Source organism: Babylonia areolata, chromosome 2 (assembly GCF_041734735.1).
Source record: "Babylonia areolata isolate BAREFJ2019XMU chromosome 2, ASM4173473v1, whole genome shotgun sequence".
Taxonomy (NCBI): domain Eukaryota; kingdom Metazoa; phylum Mollusca; class Gastropoda; order Neogastropoda; family Buccinidae; genus Babylonia; species Babylonia areolata.
The window spans coordinates 9667890-9684856 of record NC_134877.1 but is presented as its reverse complement, the minus strand read 5'-3'; the positions used below and the strand labels follow the sequence as shown (position 1 = coordinate 9684856).

The window sequence follows — 16967 nt, the reverse complement described above, 5'->3', positions numbered from 1 at the left end:
CTTTATTACTTGCAGCACTTGTCTTGAAAAAAACACATTTTTCACACAAATAGTAGCATATGCTTTGCAGTTAAATAAAAAATGCACTTCAGCTTCCCTTTGGAACTCACACATCGAACAAGGGGAGAGTGTGGATGGTTCAGTGTAAAACCACTTTGGATGTGCGTTCAGGCAAAGCATTCCGAGTCTAAATCTGGCATGCTTTTTCTATGCCATTTGTTTGTCACTTTTCTGATATATTTCTCTGGTTCAAGCATACTTTTAAAACTAAAAAAAAAAAACCAATTACATTTTTCAGAACTTTCCATTTCAGTGTGCCAATTTTGTTAAAATGAGGCAATAAATCTGTCTTTAAATTCCGAAGTAAAGCTTTCTTCATATCCTACTCCCTGACACATCCACACAATCCCAAATCCATGCATAGTTAAAATCTTCTTTACATAGTATGCCCAATTTTCTTTCCCTTTGTCCTGCTCAATAAATAGCATTTCATGTGCCTGCTTACAAATTCTTGATGCAGGCAGCCTAGATAATTTCAAGCAATACTTTATACATTTAACTAATGATTTGATATATAAAGGGTGTCTACCAGTTTCTCCATATATTACTGTATTTGAAGCATGCATGGGAACATGAAGAAAGTGTTTGATGGCAAATGTATGTATCTTATCTTTTTGTCTGTTTTCACAAAGTCCCCAAATTTCAGCACCATAAGTAAGGGTTCGCTCAATTTGTGCATCAAAAAGTTTCCAGAATATACATGAATCAACTGAATTCAGCTTGTGCAAAGCTCTTAGAATGGTCCATGACCCCCTTCTTTCCTTTTGTACACGTTTCTGTGATTATACTTTTCAAACTCAACATGGTTGTAAATAGTATGCCTAGATAACAATAAGAATTTGTTGCTTTTAAATCTCGTGCTGAGGGAGATAATACCCTTTCTAAATACTATCACATTAGTTTTGTCTAGATTTACTGTTAAGGATAAATGTGACGCAACATGGGAAAACCCGGCTAAAGCCGCAATTTATCATTTTTGACTCACTTGTGTAAACAAAGTGAGTCTATGTTTTAACCCGGTGTTCAGTTCTCTGTGTGTGTGTGTGTGTGTGTGTGTGTGTGTCCATGGTAAACTTTAACATTGACATTTTCTCTGCAAATACTTTGTCAGTTGACACCAAATTAGGCATAAAAATAGGAAAAATTCAGTTCTTTCCAGTCATCTTGTTTAAAACAATATTGCACCTCTGGGATGGGCACAAAAAAATAAAAAATGAAGACTAATTATATGCAAACTGCATTTACTGTTATATTTATATTTTTTGTATTCTCTAAACTTGGCACTTTGATCTGGTATTCTGACACAACAACAAGAGCAGTCATTATTATCATTTTTTGTTCAAACAGGAACTTCTTTTGCTAAGCATGGAAGTTTTATTTATTTTGCAAACGTTTTGGTGCAGATAGTAAAAAAGGGAAATTAATCTGTAATTAATGCTAGGGGACTTAATTTGTTTTAAACTGATCTTTCTCATCTTAAACATTACATTTTGAAATTTTTACTCAATACATAAAAAGCTTGTGTGTTTTACTCTCAGTGTACAGGGCTTTCACTATGTTCATTCGCCCAAGTGGTCTTTTTCGGAAAATACTAAAACCAATACGATGAGTGGACTTTACAGATCTGTTGGCTGAGCCCTGAAGGTCATGGGCAAAAATCAATTGCGTACACATATTCATACACATTCAAAGCGCGTGCTCATATTCTTCGCAAACGACGCCATTTTGTTTCAAGTTGTTGACCTGCCCGTTCAATCCTATATTCAATGGACAATACACGATAACATGTGATGGAAAGTTGCAGAAGGAGACCGTTAAATATTTATTCAGAGAAAGATTTGTGAACGCCTCATCACTTACTGGATTATGCCCCAAACTGCCATAAAAATATCCACAGAATCAGTTAGAATTCACAGTTAAAAATTGTAAACCATGCGAGTTAATACCCTTGAATTGATCATGATGAAACGAAAAAATTTCCAGTCTTGACTTTTCTCAAAATGAAGTCCTTTTCACTTCTTACGATGTTTAGAAGTACTTGTACTTGGCTCTACATGTTATTAGTTTAACAAAATACTAAATTTTCATATCAGCTTTAAAACTATAAAACTACAATGAACATAAATGAGAAATTGAATCGACCGTGTCGTACTACACTCCGGGCGGGTGTAACTAAACTTGTACATCTATCTAGATCTAGTGAAAACAGCTAAATGTTGCAGTGTGATTGTGGTGATAGCCATTAAAAAGAATTTTTAATTGCCCTTAAAGATTTTTTTGAATGCCCAAGATACACCAGAATAATATGATTTAAACAGCGTTCTCACTGTGAGTGAGAATACCGCAACTGATTTATCGCCCTTTAAAAAAAGTATGTTCAAATGTTAAATTTTAAAACGTCAGTTAAGGAGCCACGATAGTGTAATGGATAAGGCAGTGGTTCGAATCTGGTAAAACGTGAAGCTTTATAATAACAAATGCAGAACACATTTTAACAATTAGATTTTTTTTTTTTTTAAAGTGTATCACAAGTGAGTCTTGAAGGCCTTGCCTCTCTGGTTTACTTTTATGTGCCTTCTAAAAGTATAAAAATCAAAGATTAAGATAGAAAAAACAGAATGGATCGATCTGTCATATTTTTTTTTCTATTAATTTTTCTAAGTTCATGTGCTGAAGGAGTAGAAATGGAGAAATTTAATCGGGTCTTGAAAAAAACCACATATTTGTGTGCCTGTGACTTAAAAAAACAAGAATTATTCTGAATATTTATTTGGTGTCAAAAGATTCAGAACTGAATACACTTTTAATTTCCATATGAAAAAGGCACAGGAAAATTCATACTTTCTCTCTGTGCTATGCAAAGGAAGACAAGTATTGCTAGTGGAGGAGTGACATCATGCAATACAGATTATTCAGCCACATTACACTCATGGAAAAACCTACATATTTGTCTGTCTGTCGCTTCAAAACAAGAATTTTCCTGAACATATATGTGGTGTCAGACGATCCAGAATTAAGTGAATTCTAGATTTCGATCCAGAATTAAGCGAATTCTAGATTTCTATATGTCAAAGGCACAGAAAAATTCATTTTTTCTCTCTTTACTCAAACAAAGACAAGAATGGTATGTGGAGGAGTGACGTCATGCAATATCTATAAGCTGAAGCACGAATCTTTGGAACTTCGGCTTAGATCCAGATCAAATTAACGTTTATTAACTGCAATCATCTGCATTGGATCAGTCGTTTACTGTCAAAATCAGTTACTAGAGCACAATCTGGAAGAACAGGACCTTGGCTGATGGGTAAAAGCAGATTTACAAAACTTCTGAGGACTGTGTTAAACATTCGTTTTTTGTGCTTTTTAGTACCGTAGCAAATTTGATTTGAAACGAGAACGGTCTTACTGTATTTCCCACATTATAAAATATTTCTTTCGGTAGTTACAATTACATGATTATACGCAGTTACCATGACCTAATAAAATATATGTTGTTGTCCAGGCATTAGAGATATCTTCCAGGCCTAATTATGGATTTACTGGTCAAGGCCATCACATCTTGCTGTTACCTTATTACAGATTTAGTTAATCTCCTGACGTGCGGCTGATGGACTTTAAACAAAACAAATTCAATTAGATTCCAGGTAATCAGAGTGTTTATCAATATAGCTAATACAGATCTAGTGCAGCAAAGTATTAAAATTTTGTGTGAATGGACACAGGCAGTGCAATAAACAAACACACTGTTTAGAACAATCACCATTATGTAGTCAGTGCGTGTAGTGACCTAATTTCAAGACTAAATTTAGCCAGTTGCAGAAAGTGCTGGTAGATCTATGTGCCTTAAAATGTTCAGTCAGCATCACAGTACATGCGTGCAACACATATTTCTATTTAGTTGTCTCTGGCTACAACTTTTATATTTGTCTTCAAAACATTTTATGTTAAAGGGTTGCCGGTCAAGGTCATCTGGTTTTACTGCATGTTTAGAGCTAAATCTATTAAGCAAAGTGTCTTAAACGAATAATATACATAATACAACAACACACTGATTGTTTGAATATCAAAAGTGATGCTCAAAGGAAAGACAACATTTAGATCTGTAGTTACAGTGATGCAGCCAGTGTGTGATGGGTAACCTACTTTCACAGCTATTTGTAGCCAAACGAGGGAAGTATCAAGATGCCTATTGGCTATATATGTTCAGATTGAGTTACAGTTCCTGTGTGGAACAGGTCATGCTTTCACTTCACAAGCTAACTGTTGGGATTTGAGAACTGCTGTGAGCTGCTTACCCGATGATGCTTTCGAAGACGCCTTATTTGTTCACTTCAAGTTGCGTCGATTTTATTAACACATAGGTCCTTCGATGAATTTTTTTGAGTTACACACATGACAGAGTCAAACAACATCAATTAATACATTCCACAGAAGGCCTGAACTTTCAATAATTTTTTTTTTTTTTAACTTAACGTCGGAAACTTGGCTAAATTCAAAGAATTTATTGGACCCGGCTAAAGTCACAACTTACAGAGGGTAGCCAGTAAAACTGTTGAAGACCGACTACATTCCTACGCTCTCTTGATTCAGAAGGTCCAGGGGAGACGATTAATGCCTGTTTACTACTGATTTCCACTGATTACTTCGCAGGCCAGAGTTTCCCCGTCTTCGTTGCATTCAGCATGCAACTGAAATAGGGCAAAAGAGTGAGGTATTTTTCTACATTGTTTTGACAAGCATGCACCTGAAAACATTGAAAATACTACAGTTCCAGGGTGTTTTGTGCAAAGATACTTACCGACAGCAAAGATAAGACTTCGAAGATGCGATATTTATAAAAATCCCGATCTTCATTATTTTGACCCTAACCACTTGTTTTCGTGTACAGCTAAGAATTGCTGAATGCAACTTTGGCAGGGTTTTCGCGTGCTGTGTCACAAATAGTCGCTTCTTGTTTCAATATATTCAACTGATTTTGATGTCCCACAGCTGTGCTGGACAAGAGTATTATATCATCTGCAAATAACATGAGAAAGACTTCAACTGCCCCAGGAATCATTTGAATATCATGTTTTCCATTATTGGTTATCTCTACAGCCAGTTCATTAATAAAAGAAGAAAAAAAAGGAAAAAAAACCATCAGTGGACTCAATGAACAACCCTGCTTCACTCCTCTTGGACAGTCAAATACCTCCGAATACACACATCGTTTTAATTTATCACGTAACAGGCTAGGACTGAATCATAAGCCCCACGAAGAGCATTGTACAATTTACCATCCACTCCACTTTTTCAGAAAATATTCCATGTTTCTGTTTATAGAGTTGAAAGCCTTCCTGAAATCCACAAAAGCAAGGTACAATTTTGAATTTTTCAGGAAGCGTGTAAAATGTGTCAAGGTGTAAAAATGTGATCTATGGTGCTATATCCTGATCTAAATTCAGCTTGTTCTTCGATAATTTTTTCTTCCTGTTCTGCCCATTTTGTTAATCCTCAGTTCAAAATATAAGTATAGACTTTGCTAACAATACTAGAAAGAGCAACTCCACGATAGTTATCCGGATTGTTTCGATCTCCCTTTTTATAGATCGGTACGATAATTGATTTACCCCAGTCCACAGAGAAGATTCCATCACTAAACAGCTTATCAAACAGTACAACGAGAAAGTCCACAACAGATGTATTTGCATGTTCTAGCATCTCATGTTCCGATGACTGTTCCTGACCTGATGGGGGGAACGAACGAAGAACTGCAGGAACTTACCAACAGACTTGTTGATAGAGCGGGTGCTTACGGAATGGAGGTCAGCACAGAGAAATCCAAAACCATGGTAAACAGCGTGAACATGGACCATGCCACTATTTTCATGAATGAACAACTGGAAGATGTCAGAAACTTCAAATATCTAGGAGCAACCCTGACAAAGGATGGAAGCAGCAAAGAAGAAATAAGAATTCGCACTGGCACAGCCACCGCAGCCATGACCAAAACTGAACAGAGTGTGGAAAAGTAACATCCGATTCTCCACAAAATTCAAACTCTACAAAGCCCTGGTAGTCTCCATTGTACTGTATGGTTGCGAGGCATGGACACTGACGGCCGAAACTGAAAGGAAGATCCAGGCCTTCGAGAACAAATGCCTGAGGAAGCTCCTTCAAATTCCCTGGATCAAGCACAGGACCAATGAATATGTACAGAGCAGAATTAAGAACCTTGCTGGACCTCAGGAACCTCTCCTTTCAACTGTGAAGAGACGCAAGCTGATATGGTTTGGGCACAACACTCGACACACCAGTCTGTCCAAAACAATCATGCAAGGCACCATCGAGGGCAGGAGAAGAAGAGGAAGACAGCAGAAGAACTGGCATGAGAACATCAAACAATGGACCGGACTCCATACACGTGAGCTGCTGCTGGCGGCTGCTGTCAGAGACAGATGGAGAAGGGAGGTTGCGTCTGCAGTCCTCAGGTTTCCCCCAACGACTACTTGTCGTTATGGGCCTGAGGTGAGGTGAGGTGAGGTGAGCATCTCACTCAAAATCTTGTCTGTTAATTCTTGTCTAGTGATTGGATCATTGAAAAAAGGTTCCTTTAAATCCTGAGCATCATCAACCGTAATATCATTCTCATGGTTAACATCATCAAACGTTTCAAATACCGCAGCAAAGTGATCATACCACTGTTTAGAGCTAATGTTATTGTAGATAAATGTCTTTCTGTTCACTGATCTTATTGTTGCCCAAAATAAATTTGAATCTTTGATTGAACCTTTTATTTTTTGTAACTTTTATTCTTCAAACTCTCTTTTCTTTTTTCTTCGTAGGCAAACATATTCTTTTCTTTCTTTTACATAACTCTCCTTGCGGTCTGTTTTATTTGTCTCAATTTTACACCTCTGGAAACTCCTAAGAAGACTCTTTACCACTCTTTTCTTTTTTTACTTTCTTCATCAAACCATTCATTACTTTCTTTCATTCCTTTTCCAACTGCTCAGATTATACACACAGCCGCTCCATACAACACACGCAAAAAACTTGGAGAGAAACAAAAGTAAAATCTCCATCGCAGTCACCATCAAAAAACCCGTTTACATTCGCAAGTTCAAAGAAGAAAAAAAACTCAAACAGGGATTTCCAAAAGTTATTAATAGTAACATCCTTTGACGTACATTGGTATCTAGACTACAGTTTCCAAAGTTAGAATCATAGTTCACAATGTCTTCAATACTTGACTGCTCACAACCTGTCCTTGCATTCAAATCACCACACACTATCATGTACACATCTTCGTCTTGCATCAAGACAACATTCTTCCAAAATCAATACACCATAATTTAAACCTGAGGAGTAAATCGATGAAGGGTGCCTTGTGTAGGGTCCACCAAGTGGAGGACGCTCTTGAACCTGCTGCGAGCACCTGCCTAGGTTGGTACTGCCCTTATGTGTCTTGCTGAATGCTCAATGCCTTGTAGCACCAGCAAAGGAGAGCCTTGGACCACCACATGAGGATATTATTCTAATAAAGTGTCAGAATAATCAACCTGATGATTGTGGGCACTTGACGGATGAAGATGAAGATGAAGGATATTCAAGCCCCCACCCCCCCAAACCCCCTTCCCCCCTTTTTGCATCCACATACAAGACAGTAGTGTTGCCCGTGAATGCATGAATATTCTGGATGGCTTCCACCCAAGTGGACTGGAGACAAGCCCAGCGAACTGCTGCAAGTTCCAGAAGAGTGAAGTTTCACTTGGCTCCCGTGATGACCCAATCACGGCTGCAAGGAGTGAGCCCGAGAGCGCAATTTCCCCTTTTGTTGGAACAATCTCTGTTGTGTGCACAGCTCCCAAAATCTGGATGTGTGAAATGTACACAGGGCCTGTGACTGCCAAGTGGAGTCAGGTGAACAGGTACCTACCAAGAGGAACTGTACTCTGAATTGAACCTGGAAACCCCTGCCAGTCCCACCATCAGCAGAGGATGGGTAGCACTGGAATGACCACACGGGAGGGCAGAGAACTGGGTTACCCAATCCCTTTACGTGAACCTTAGGTACTGGTATGATGCTGGATGAATGAGGATTTGGACACATACAACCTACAGGTTTAAAGCAGTGGCACATCGCACTGCTGAATGGTCTCTCAAATGCGTGCCTGAGAGTCCATAAGAATGTGGCCCTGTTGAGGGGGACAAATCCAGGATTGGTCACCACCCTCTCAGGACCTTTGGAATCACCAGCATGCGTCTCCAAAACCCCGGGGCCCCAGTTTGGGGTCTGATGTCACACCTTCAAGAAGCCGTGAGATATCCCCGTCATCGAAACGCTGTCATGCTTATCTAACTTGGGTAAATAAGAAAAAGAAGTGGGTCACAGAGGAGGGGGAATCTTCTGCCCGAAACAGCATGCACCCTAATTCTAGCCCCAACATAACCCAGTCCTGGAGTCCCACTTCATGCAACTGTTGTGCATGGGAGAGAAACCCTATTTGCCAGGGCTGAGTGACCTGGAGGGTCTGAAATGTGTCCGAGTCATCGTGGGTTTAAATAGACTCCCTATCTGTGCAAGGAACAAAGACCCACGATGGAGTACTGCTGGATGGGAACTGACCATGAGGCAGCCTTTTCTTTTCCTAGGTTGTTCGAGGGATAGATGATGGCGCCCCTTCTGGCAAGCACGGAGCTGATGTGCTGGCTGGAAGTTGCGTCTGCCTTAACTTTCACCCAAAGTAGTCAGCCATAGATGGCTGAAGAGTTAATGAGGTTCAGGAGAAGATAACTCTGAACCTCACAGGAGTCCACGCTCATCCCACACGCACCGACCAGCCTATTTGTCCCCCTCAGCCAGCCATCATGTACGAAAGGATGGCCAAGGTACGGGAGGGAAGGCTTTGTGGGACAAGCCCCCTGTCCCACCCAAGAGGGCAGCACACTATAGAGGCTGTGTGAACAGGGGTGAACAAGGACCCAAACGCACCCATGGAAGAGTCCTTTTCATTTCTCCTCTCTCCTCTGTCTAACGAGGTACTTCCCCATGGGGATGGACCCCAGGGACATACAAGGACTCCCTACTGGGCAGGGGTAAAGAAAAATTACCCATCACTGAGGGCGGGTTTAATCAGCCACCCCAGTGTTGTCTGTGGGAACTTACGGCAATAAGTGGACCTGGGGGTGGTGCTGCAGTGCCAAAGAAGGGTTAATGGTGACAGTGTGGTGTGAAGGGCAGATTCATAAAGGCTGATGGTGGAGTGACCCATGTGGGCAGGGTCAGCCCCAGTGCCACCAGGAAGGAACTGGGTTCAGCCTGATCAGAAGGTGAACATGGACTTGACCTGTCACCCAGGACAGGGTAGAAAATGGTCAATATTCTCCCACTCTTCAGAACATCCGTTCAAAGTGGACCTCCCAGACCATATCAGGCAGGGTCCCATCACACCTGGATATACCCAAGGGGGTCTCCAGATTTGGGTGTGCAGCCTCGTGGAAAGAAGAGTGAGCCAATCAAAGTTGCATGCTGATTATCCCATTCATGCCTGCTGCAGGGCTAGAGCCCATGGACCGCAGGTCCAGGAATGCCCACAAGGGTTGTGCCAGTCTCGACACTGTGCACCTCCTGAGATGGTTAGGAAGGGACTCATGCATGCACAGAGGGCATGAACACCCATCAATCTGCCCAATACAGGAGCGAGTGGTAAAAAGAAGCTGCAAGCTTCACCAACCTTGTCTGGGTGACCCAGAAGCGGTCAGTCCCTAGAGGGAGGTGCTGGAGACCCTGGACCCCATGTAAGGGGACCCCAAGGGAAAGGGTCCCTGAGGAGGGGTGCAGGTGACCATGGAGACTGCCCTGACCAAAGGGTGGGTGTTCACACACAAGAGTTCAGGAGGGAGAGGATGAGGGGTTCTACCCAGGCCATGTAGCAGCCAAGCATGCACCTTACGTACATCTGCATCAGGTTTGAAAAGGAGAAATCAAATTTGGAGGGCAACTGACCCAGTGAGACCCTCCTCAAGGGTCCCTGGCACTGAGACCTCCAGTGGGGAAGACGGTGGCCCCATAGGTCCCATTCAAATTAGGTGTTGGGACCATGGGCCGACCGAGATGAGGACAAGCTGGAGCCACCCGACGCACATGTGCACTGTCACCTAATGCACAAGGAGGGGTCCCGCCTGCAGTATTCCCTCCCATGGTGGTACAGGTGCCCACAAGGGAGGTTCTGGCAGCTGTAGAGGTAGCCCAGACCCACAAGTGCTCAGTACTTCCACGTTGGGCTGCAATCAAGTCCTGGTGGAGAAAAATACGGGGGGCAAAACGTGCTAGGCTGAGGCCTGGGAGGCAGGTCCACAACTGAGCCCAGAACATACCAGGGGTGAAAATACCCTGTCATCTCCCAAGGAGCAGCGGAAACTCTTGGCTTCCTTGATTTGATGAGGGTCTGGAGGCACAAGGACCCAAAGGGAGGTGATGATGAGCATGGATGTTGTCATGACCATGAAATACTCCGTCCCTCCACAGGGCTGGCTGAAATCAGGGTAGGGAAAGGGCCTAGCCCTCTGCTGCACCCAATGCGGCCACAGGGCAAATCCCCATTGGGGAATCAACCCATAGGCACCAGCCAGAAGGTGTCGAGAGAACATCTTCAGCCACGCATGAGAGTGAGAGAGTCAAGGTCCTCATGTAGCACCTCATGAAAAGAGGTGAGGATACATGCGTGCTGGGAGGCAGTAAGGCCTACTGTTCTCCCGACCAACTAAAGCTGAGGTAGGGAAACGTGCAAGCTTTCCCCACTTGGGTAGGCAGACCCAGAGGTGCTATGTCCTGAGTGGGATGTGTTGGTGACCAGAAAGGTTACTCTGACCAACACTAGCTGGGCCACTCCAGGTGATGCAGTGGGCATCCGCAGTTAAGCACCAAATGTGTAGGGTAAGGGGTGCTGGGCTGAATCAGGAGGATAGGACCTGGGGTCATTGCAGGCCCTACCAGCAGGCCAGAGTGCACTGGTGGCGCACCCCTGTAAGGGTAGAATGGGGGGATCTACCCGTGAGTGCCAACCATCCTGTGAGCCCATCCCCTGGGCTCACTGGCACATGGACTTTTAGGAAGGGAAAAAATAAAGAAAAAAACTTGTCCAGGTTGGCAGGAAGTCCAGTAACCTACCCCGACCTGGATGTCCCGGGACCGCCTGACATGTACGTGCCTCCCCCAGCAGGGGAGACTGGCCAGATAGCGGAACCGCCTGACACATGCGTGTCTACCCCAGTAGGGGAGACCTGATGGACAGCGGCTTCACCTGACAAGCAGGTGGGTGCCACGCGCCCCACATCCCCTCCCGTAGGGATACTGGGGTGACTTGACCTGAGGAGAGCACGAGAGTGTGGCCCTCCCGAAGGCCATAGGTGTCCACCCCCACTGAGGGAGGTGGGGGAGGGGACTCGGCATGGGAGGGATGGAGAGAGAGAGTAGTGCCACCACTGAGAGCCTGTCCATGAACAGAGAATAGAGGGCTGAACCACGCCCCATTGTGACATCATGTCTGGCCTATAACATGAGTATAAGATTGGCGGGAGAGAGAGAGAGAAATATATATATCATGAATATATATATACATATATTCTTTTTTTGTTTTTTTTTTTTGTTTGTTTGTTGTTTTTAAAGGCTATCTCCACAGGCACAGTTGGGGCACATCCCTCAACAAAACCATCCTCCACTTGGGATAACTTGGGGTCCGGCCCAAACTCCAATCCCCCACAGTCCCCTTCCTGACTGTATTAGGAGTTCAAGCTGTTCGACCTCAATGTGTCAACAAAGACGCATTGGCCCGATTGCAAACGGGAGAACCTGTGGGTCCAAGGACTAGAGATAGTCTCCTGTGAGAGCACTATCCCAACCTCACAGGTTTGGCAATCACCAGAATGGTTAGCGATGCTCCATGACGGGGACAAGTTATTCCCAAGTATTGCAGCGAGTCCGTAAGTAGAAGAAAGTCAGGAACGGTCAACAACGACCAAAGGAAAGAAGTGAGCAAGGTGACGTTAAAAAAAACAAAACATAAAATAAAATGTCACAAACAGGTGCAAGCAATGTAAAATACATGAATCCCGAGATGAAAATGTCCCGGAAAGCCGCAACAAACAACAAACATGCATGAAAATAACATTTCTAATGCATAAAAGGTTGGCAATGACAGAGCAAATCGATAATGCCATTTATCTGAAAAATAGCGGCCATTGAGAATGATTGCTTACCTACTGCTGGAAACGGCATCTTTATCCACTTCTGTGAATTTTGACTGCCACAGCATCTGTACACTCTAAATTAATTTGCTTCACGTACTGTTCTAAAAGTCTTTACAAATACATCACTCCTTTTTTGCAACATCTCCATTGGCTCCCTGTCTCACACAGAATAAAATACTCTATGTTATAAATGTATTCACAAATATGCCCCTTCCTATCTTTGTGGCTGCCTTCACCTCTACACTCCATCTCACTCTCTACGATCGACTTCGGATCCCCTCTGTTTAGGCATACCCAGATTCAAACATTTCACTGTTGAACACCGTTCTTTCTCTGTCTCTGGGCCTTGCATTTGCAATGAACTTCCTCTTTTGCTTCATCAGGTCTCCGCACTCAGCTCTTTCAAGTCTGGCCTTAAAACCCACCTCTTCACAAGATAGCCTCCCTCCTCCCTCCCCTGCCTCTTCTTCAGTTTTAGAGTTATGCATGCATGTAAATGACTGGTGTAAAAGTGCTTAGATTTGTCTCTGCACAAGATTCAGCGCTATATAAATACTATTATTATTAGAACGCTTCCTGAATTCCTTCCTTGTTGTGACAACTCATTTGCAGGAGCAAAGAATTTTAAATAATCTGGAAAAATGTTACTATAATCAAAATATGAGTCAAGAAAACTTTCTGTTAAAGGCATGAAATGAAATGTATTGACACAACTCCTAAAGTTAAAATCGTTCAATTTAGAATAAAGGTTTTTCACATTATAATTCAGATATTTCCACTCTTACAGATGGTCAGGGCTGTCCTATTTATTCCTGGCCTGCAAGTTTCTGTCACTGCCAATGCCAGATGTGGTGTTTCCCCAGTGAGCGTGAAGCTCGGTCTGTCTGCTGTCCATGCCTCTCCGCTCTCCATGTGCAGGACCGGGAAAACCCCTGATGTCAGAGCGAGAGAAACTCCCGCCATCTCACGCCCAGCCATTCTGTCTCCCTGTGGAAGTCCCAGCACCACGTGGGGAAACCCCCTCAGTTACAGTGTTGACACTGTCACAGTGCCAGATGATCGGTAATGCCTCAACATCATGCCAGGACACCCTGCCATCGCTACCACCATTGTAACGCTTCTCTCCGGGTGCAGGCTGCCGTCATAGATGCACTGTCCCCACCGTGCGTGGAGCTCCTGTCAGCAACCGGTTAATCGCTGAGTTGACCCTTACCTCTAGCCTTGCTGGGTGACCATACGTGCTGTGTAATGCACATGTCGCCTGACACAACTGTTGCTGTGCTGACCGCTGCTGTCAGTGCCCGATGCTGTTACCGCTGCATATGTGCAAGGATCAGAAGGGCAGGGCTGATGACCATCCTCCCTTTCTTAAAGCCCTCTTCCCATCCTTTCTGGCTTGGGTGAACATGTGTACCTGGGCCGTTGTCAAGTCACTTGCCAGTCTGATCCCTTGCAGGTTCAGTTTTTCTTGCAACTCTTTGTCTGTGATCAGTGACATCTTGTCCCTCCAACGACAGAATCGCACAATCATGGGTCTGGGTTGTCGTTCTCTGGCCTGTCCCACCCGATGTGTTCTGACAATGTCATCAGTGGTCCAACTCTTCAGACATCGACAATGTTGAGGGCTAGTGCACACATATCATAATCTTCATGATCACTTTTGTGAGGAATACGAGAGCATGGGAGAAAGATAGAGAAAGGGGAGGAGGAGAAGGTGCTGAAGACAAAGGTAATGAGAAGATGAAGAAGAAAGACAAGAACACCACCATGTTGAAACAAGGGAGGAGAAACTAATAAAAATCTATCACCATAAAACAATTTAAGAAAAACAAAACACACAAAAAACAACAAAAACTCATATCGCTCACCCGTCCTCGTTCAGATCTGAGACAGTTAGAGCTGACCCAAAGTAGGCTCCAATCTGCCAGAAACCAACACAAAAGTGAACCAATCACTGGGGACCTCATTATAAGTGTGAAAATATGTACTTTGAATAAAACCCCTCCACTTCTGACAGTTTTAATAGTGGTGACACATTCAACAAATACCATGGGAGCAGTCCCAACAATATGCACACCATTTCACTGTATCATGATTATATCTTGATCTCATGAATAGCTTCTGAAATGAGGATGTTTATGTGTGTGTTGTGTGTGTATCTGTATGTGTGTGTGTGTGTGTGTGTGTGTGTGTGTGTGTGTGTATGTATGTATGAGGGAAGGTACACAAACGAATGTGGACACACACAAATGTATGTGTGTGTGTATGTGTGTGCATGTATGCATGTGTGTATGCAGGTGGGCTAGGGAGGGCAAGTCAAAACACAAAAGCCCTTTGTTTTCTCCCCAAAGTGGCAGCCAGGACAGCATTGTGCCCCAAACAACCGATGATCGACAGCAGATACAATACAAACTAACTTTTTTCAAGTGTGCATAAGCAAGACACATATTAACCAGTTGAGTGCCAGAGAATTTTGAAAGAAAAAAAGTGATCTTTCCTTGCCAGGGTATTTTGAGGATCCATGGGTAATATTTTTTTTTTTAAATATAGCACAAAAACTATGGGAGATACAGATCGAAAGTAAACATTTTTGTGAAGGAAAATGAATGTGGATTCTAAATCTGGGCTTTTATTCCCACTTATTTTTAATCTAGATAAATAAGAGGCATTTCAAAGTGAAGATAATCATTTTTATTCAGTAAAAAAGTCTATTTCCACCTCCACAGATTGACACCCAGAAAGGAAACAAACAAAGTGCAACTGGAAATAACATGTTTATTGTTTGATTATACCTGTAAAAGAAAAGAAAATGGCTTTTTAGTTTATTATAACAATCACAACACTTGTAGTCATGTAAGTGAACAACTGTCCAAGCAACGAAATACATGGGTTTAGTCAAGATAAAAAGTCAACAATGTTGTCATAGTGAGCTGTTGAGTTTTTCTTACACCTATGAGTATCCTCCTTCAGGGGAGAGAGCGCTTTGATGATGTTCCCTTCCCCCTGGTTGTAACTGATCCAGCAAGGTGTCTGCTGTACATCGAGTTTGTCTGCTCTATAAATAAATCCGGCAACTGATCAATGACAAAAAGCATGGAAAGTAAAAAAAAAAAAAATTTAAAAAAAACCCCATGTAATTCCCACCTATCATCTGTCAACCCTGGGATTCAAGAAAATCGCGGATTATTGGCTGTTGCCATTCCAAGCAGTTGATCGCTGTGAAATGACAGTTGAGTGACAAGTAGGTGCCGCGCCCCCTCCCCATCTTCTGTCTGGCCTTCAACCTATTGTCTTAAATCACTCCTCTATCTCTCCCCACCCCACCCCTTCTCAAATTATGTTAAAGTGTTGCGCCTTCACTGTCAGTCATAGTCACTCGCTCAGAACTGATGTCTGATTGGATAGGACATATGGACTGAAGAAAGAGTCAGGTGTTGTCACTGTCATTGTCACCACCTTCCACTTCAAACATACCAAAAGAAAAAAAGAAATGAAATGAAATTATGGTGCTTAGAGCCTCGCCGACCACTAAGGCCATCTCAAGGCTATCGCCGCGTCAATAACTACTACAAGGATAAAAAAAACAACCAATTAAAACGAGTCACCACTTCAAACTTTCCACTCCAAAGTTAAAAAAAACTTCCATAGTTTAAAACCTTCAAATCTGGTTAAAAAGGTTCACTTCTTTTAAGAAGTCCATCAGCGCCCACGGAGGGACATCACGAAACAAAGTCTTCAAAGAAACCGCCGTGTAATGTCTGCGTCTAACGTCATGCAGATCCCAACAGTCAAGGAGCACGTGTTTCACGGTGAGAGGCTCGTCACAGGGAATGCATTGAGGGGCCTCCTCCCCCTTCAACAAGTAAGAATGAGTAAAAAAAGTGTGCCCCGTACGCAGTCTGCACAGCACAGACTCCTCCTTTCTGTTCTTCACCCCCGAAGGGAGGGTCTCTTTTAGGTCCGGACGGATCTGGAAGAGCTTGTTGTCCGTCTGGGTGTTCCACTCCTCTTGCCAAAGATCCTTAACGTAAGTGTTGACCTTCCGCTTCATGTCTGTATAGGGTACCAAGGATCTGGACAATTCTTTCTTTACAGCGTTCCTGGCCAGCAGGTCCGCCCTTTCGTTACCACGAATGCCAACATGTCCGGGAACCCAGGCCAACACAACCTCGTATCCTTTCTTCGTTGCGAGAGTAAAAGTTTCATAAAATTCCAGCAGTTTGGGATGAGTGATATTCCTGCAGGCGATCGCCTCCAGGGCTGACAAGGAGTCGGAAAAGATCATGAATCTCTTCTGTTTCGAAGAGGGCCGGTAAGGAAAGGCGGGACAGAACGCAGATGCGGCGACTCCGTCCTCTGACTTGGAACCGTCAGTGAAGATGCTTTGAAAAGTGGGGAATTTGTGGCACAGTTCCGAAAAGTAGGTTCTGTAGGCCAGAGAACTGGTGGTGTCCTTACGGTACGAGGCCAGATCGAATCGGACCTCAGGTGTTGTAAAGGTCCACGGAGGGCTGTCAGGGAACTTAGAGAAATCCGAGATGCCACCGACATCCAGATCAGCCTTTTCTAAGTGCGGCTGAATGCGGAGTCCGAGAGGAGGTATGCAGTTTGGGTTGTCTGTAAATTTCTTATCGAAAGGGTTGTTGAATACAGCGTCGTAAGCAGGGTTTGTAGGT

General features: G+C 43.3%; 1 protein-coding gene across 7 annotated transcripts in view; it reads right to left on the bottom strand.

Annotated features, from left to right (window-relative positions):
• The window catches only part of LOC143297290 (integrin alpha-8-like), a 222186-nt gene that overhangs the window by 104707 nt on the left and 100512 nt on the right, over positions 1-16967 (bottom strand). For all 7 annotated transcript variants that reach the window (XM_076609611.1, XM_076609596.1, XM_076609563.1 and 4 more), the window contains exon 12: positions 14160-14212. In XM_076609611.1, coding sequence (XP_076465726.1) covers positions 14160-14212 — 53 coding nt within the window. The remainder of the gene's footprint in view (positions 1-14159; positions 14213-16967) is intronic.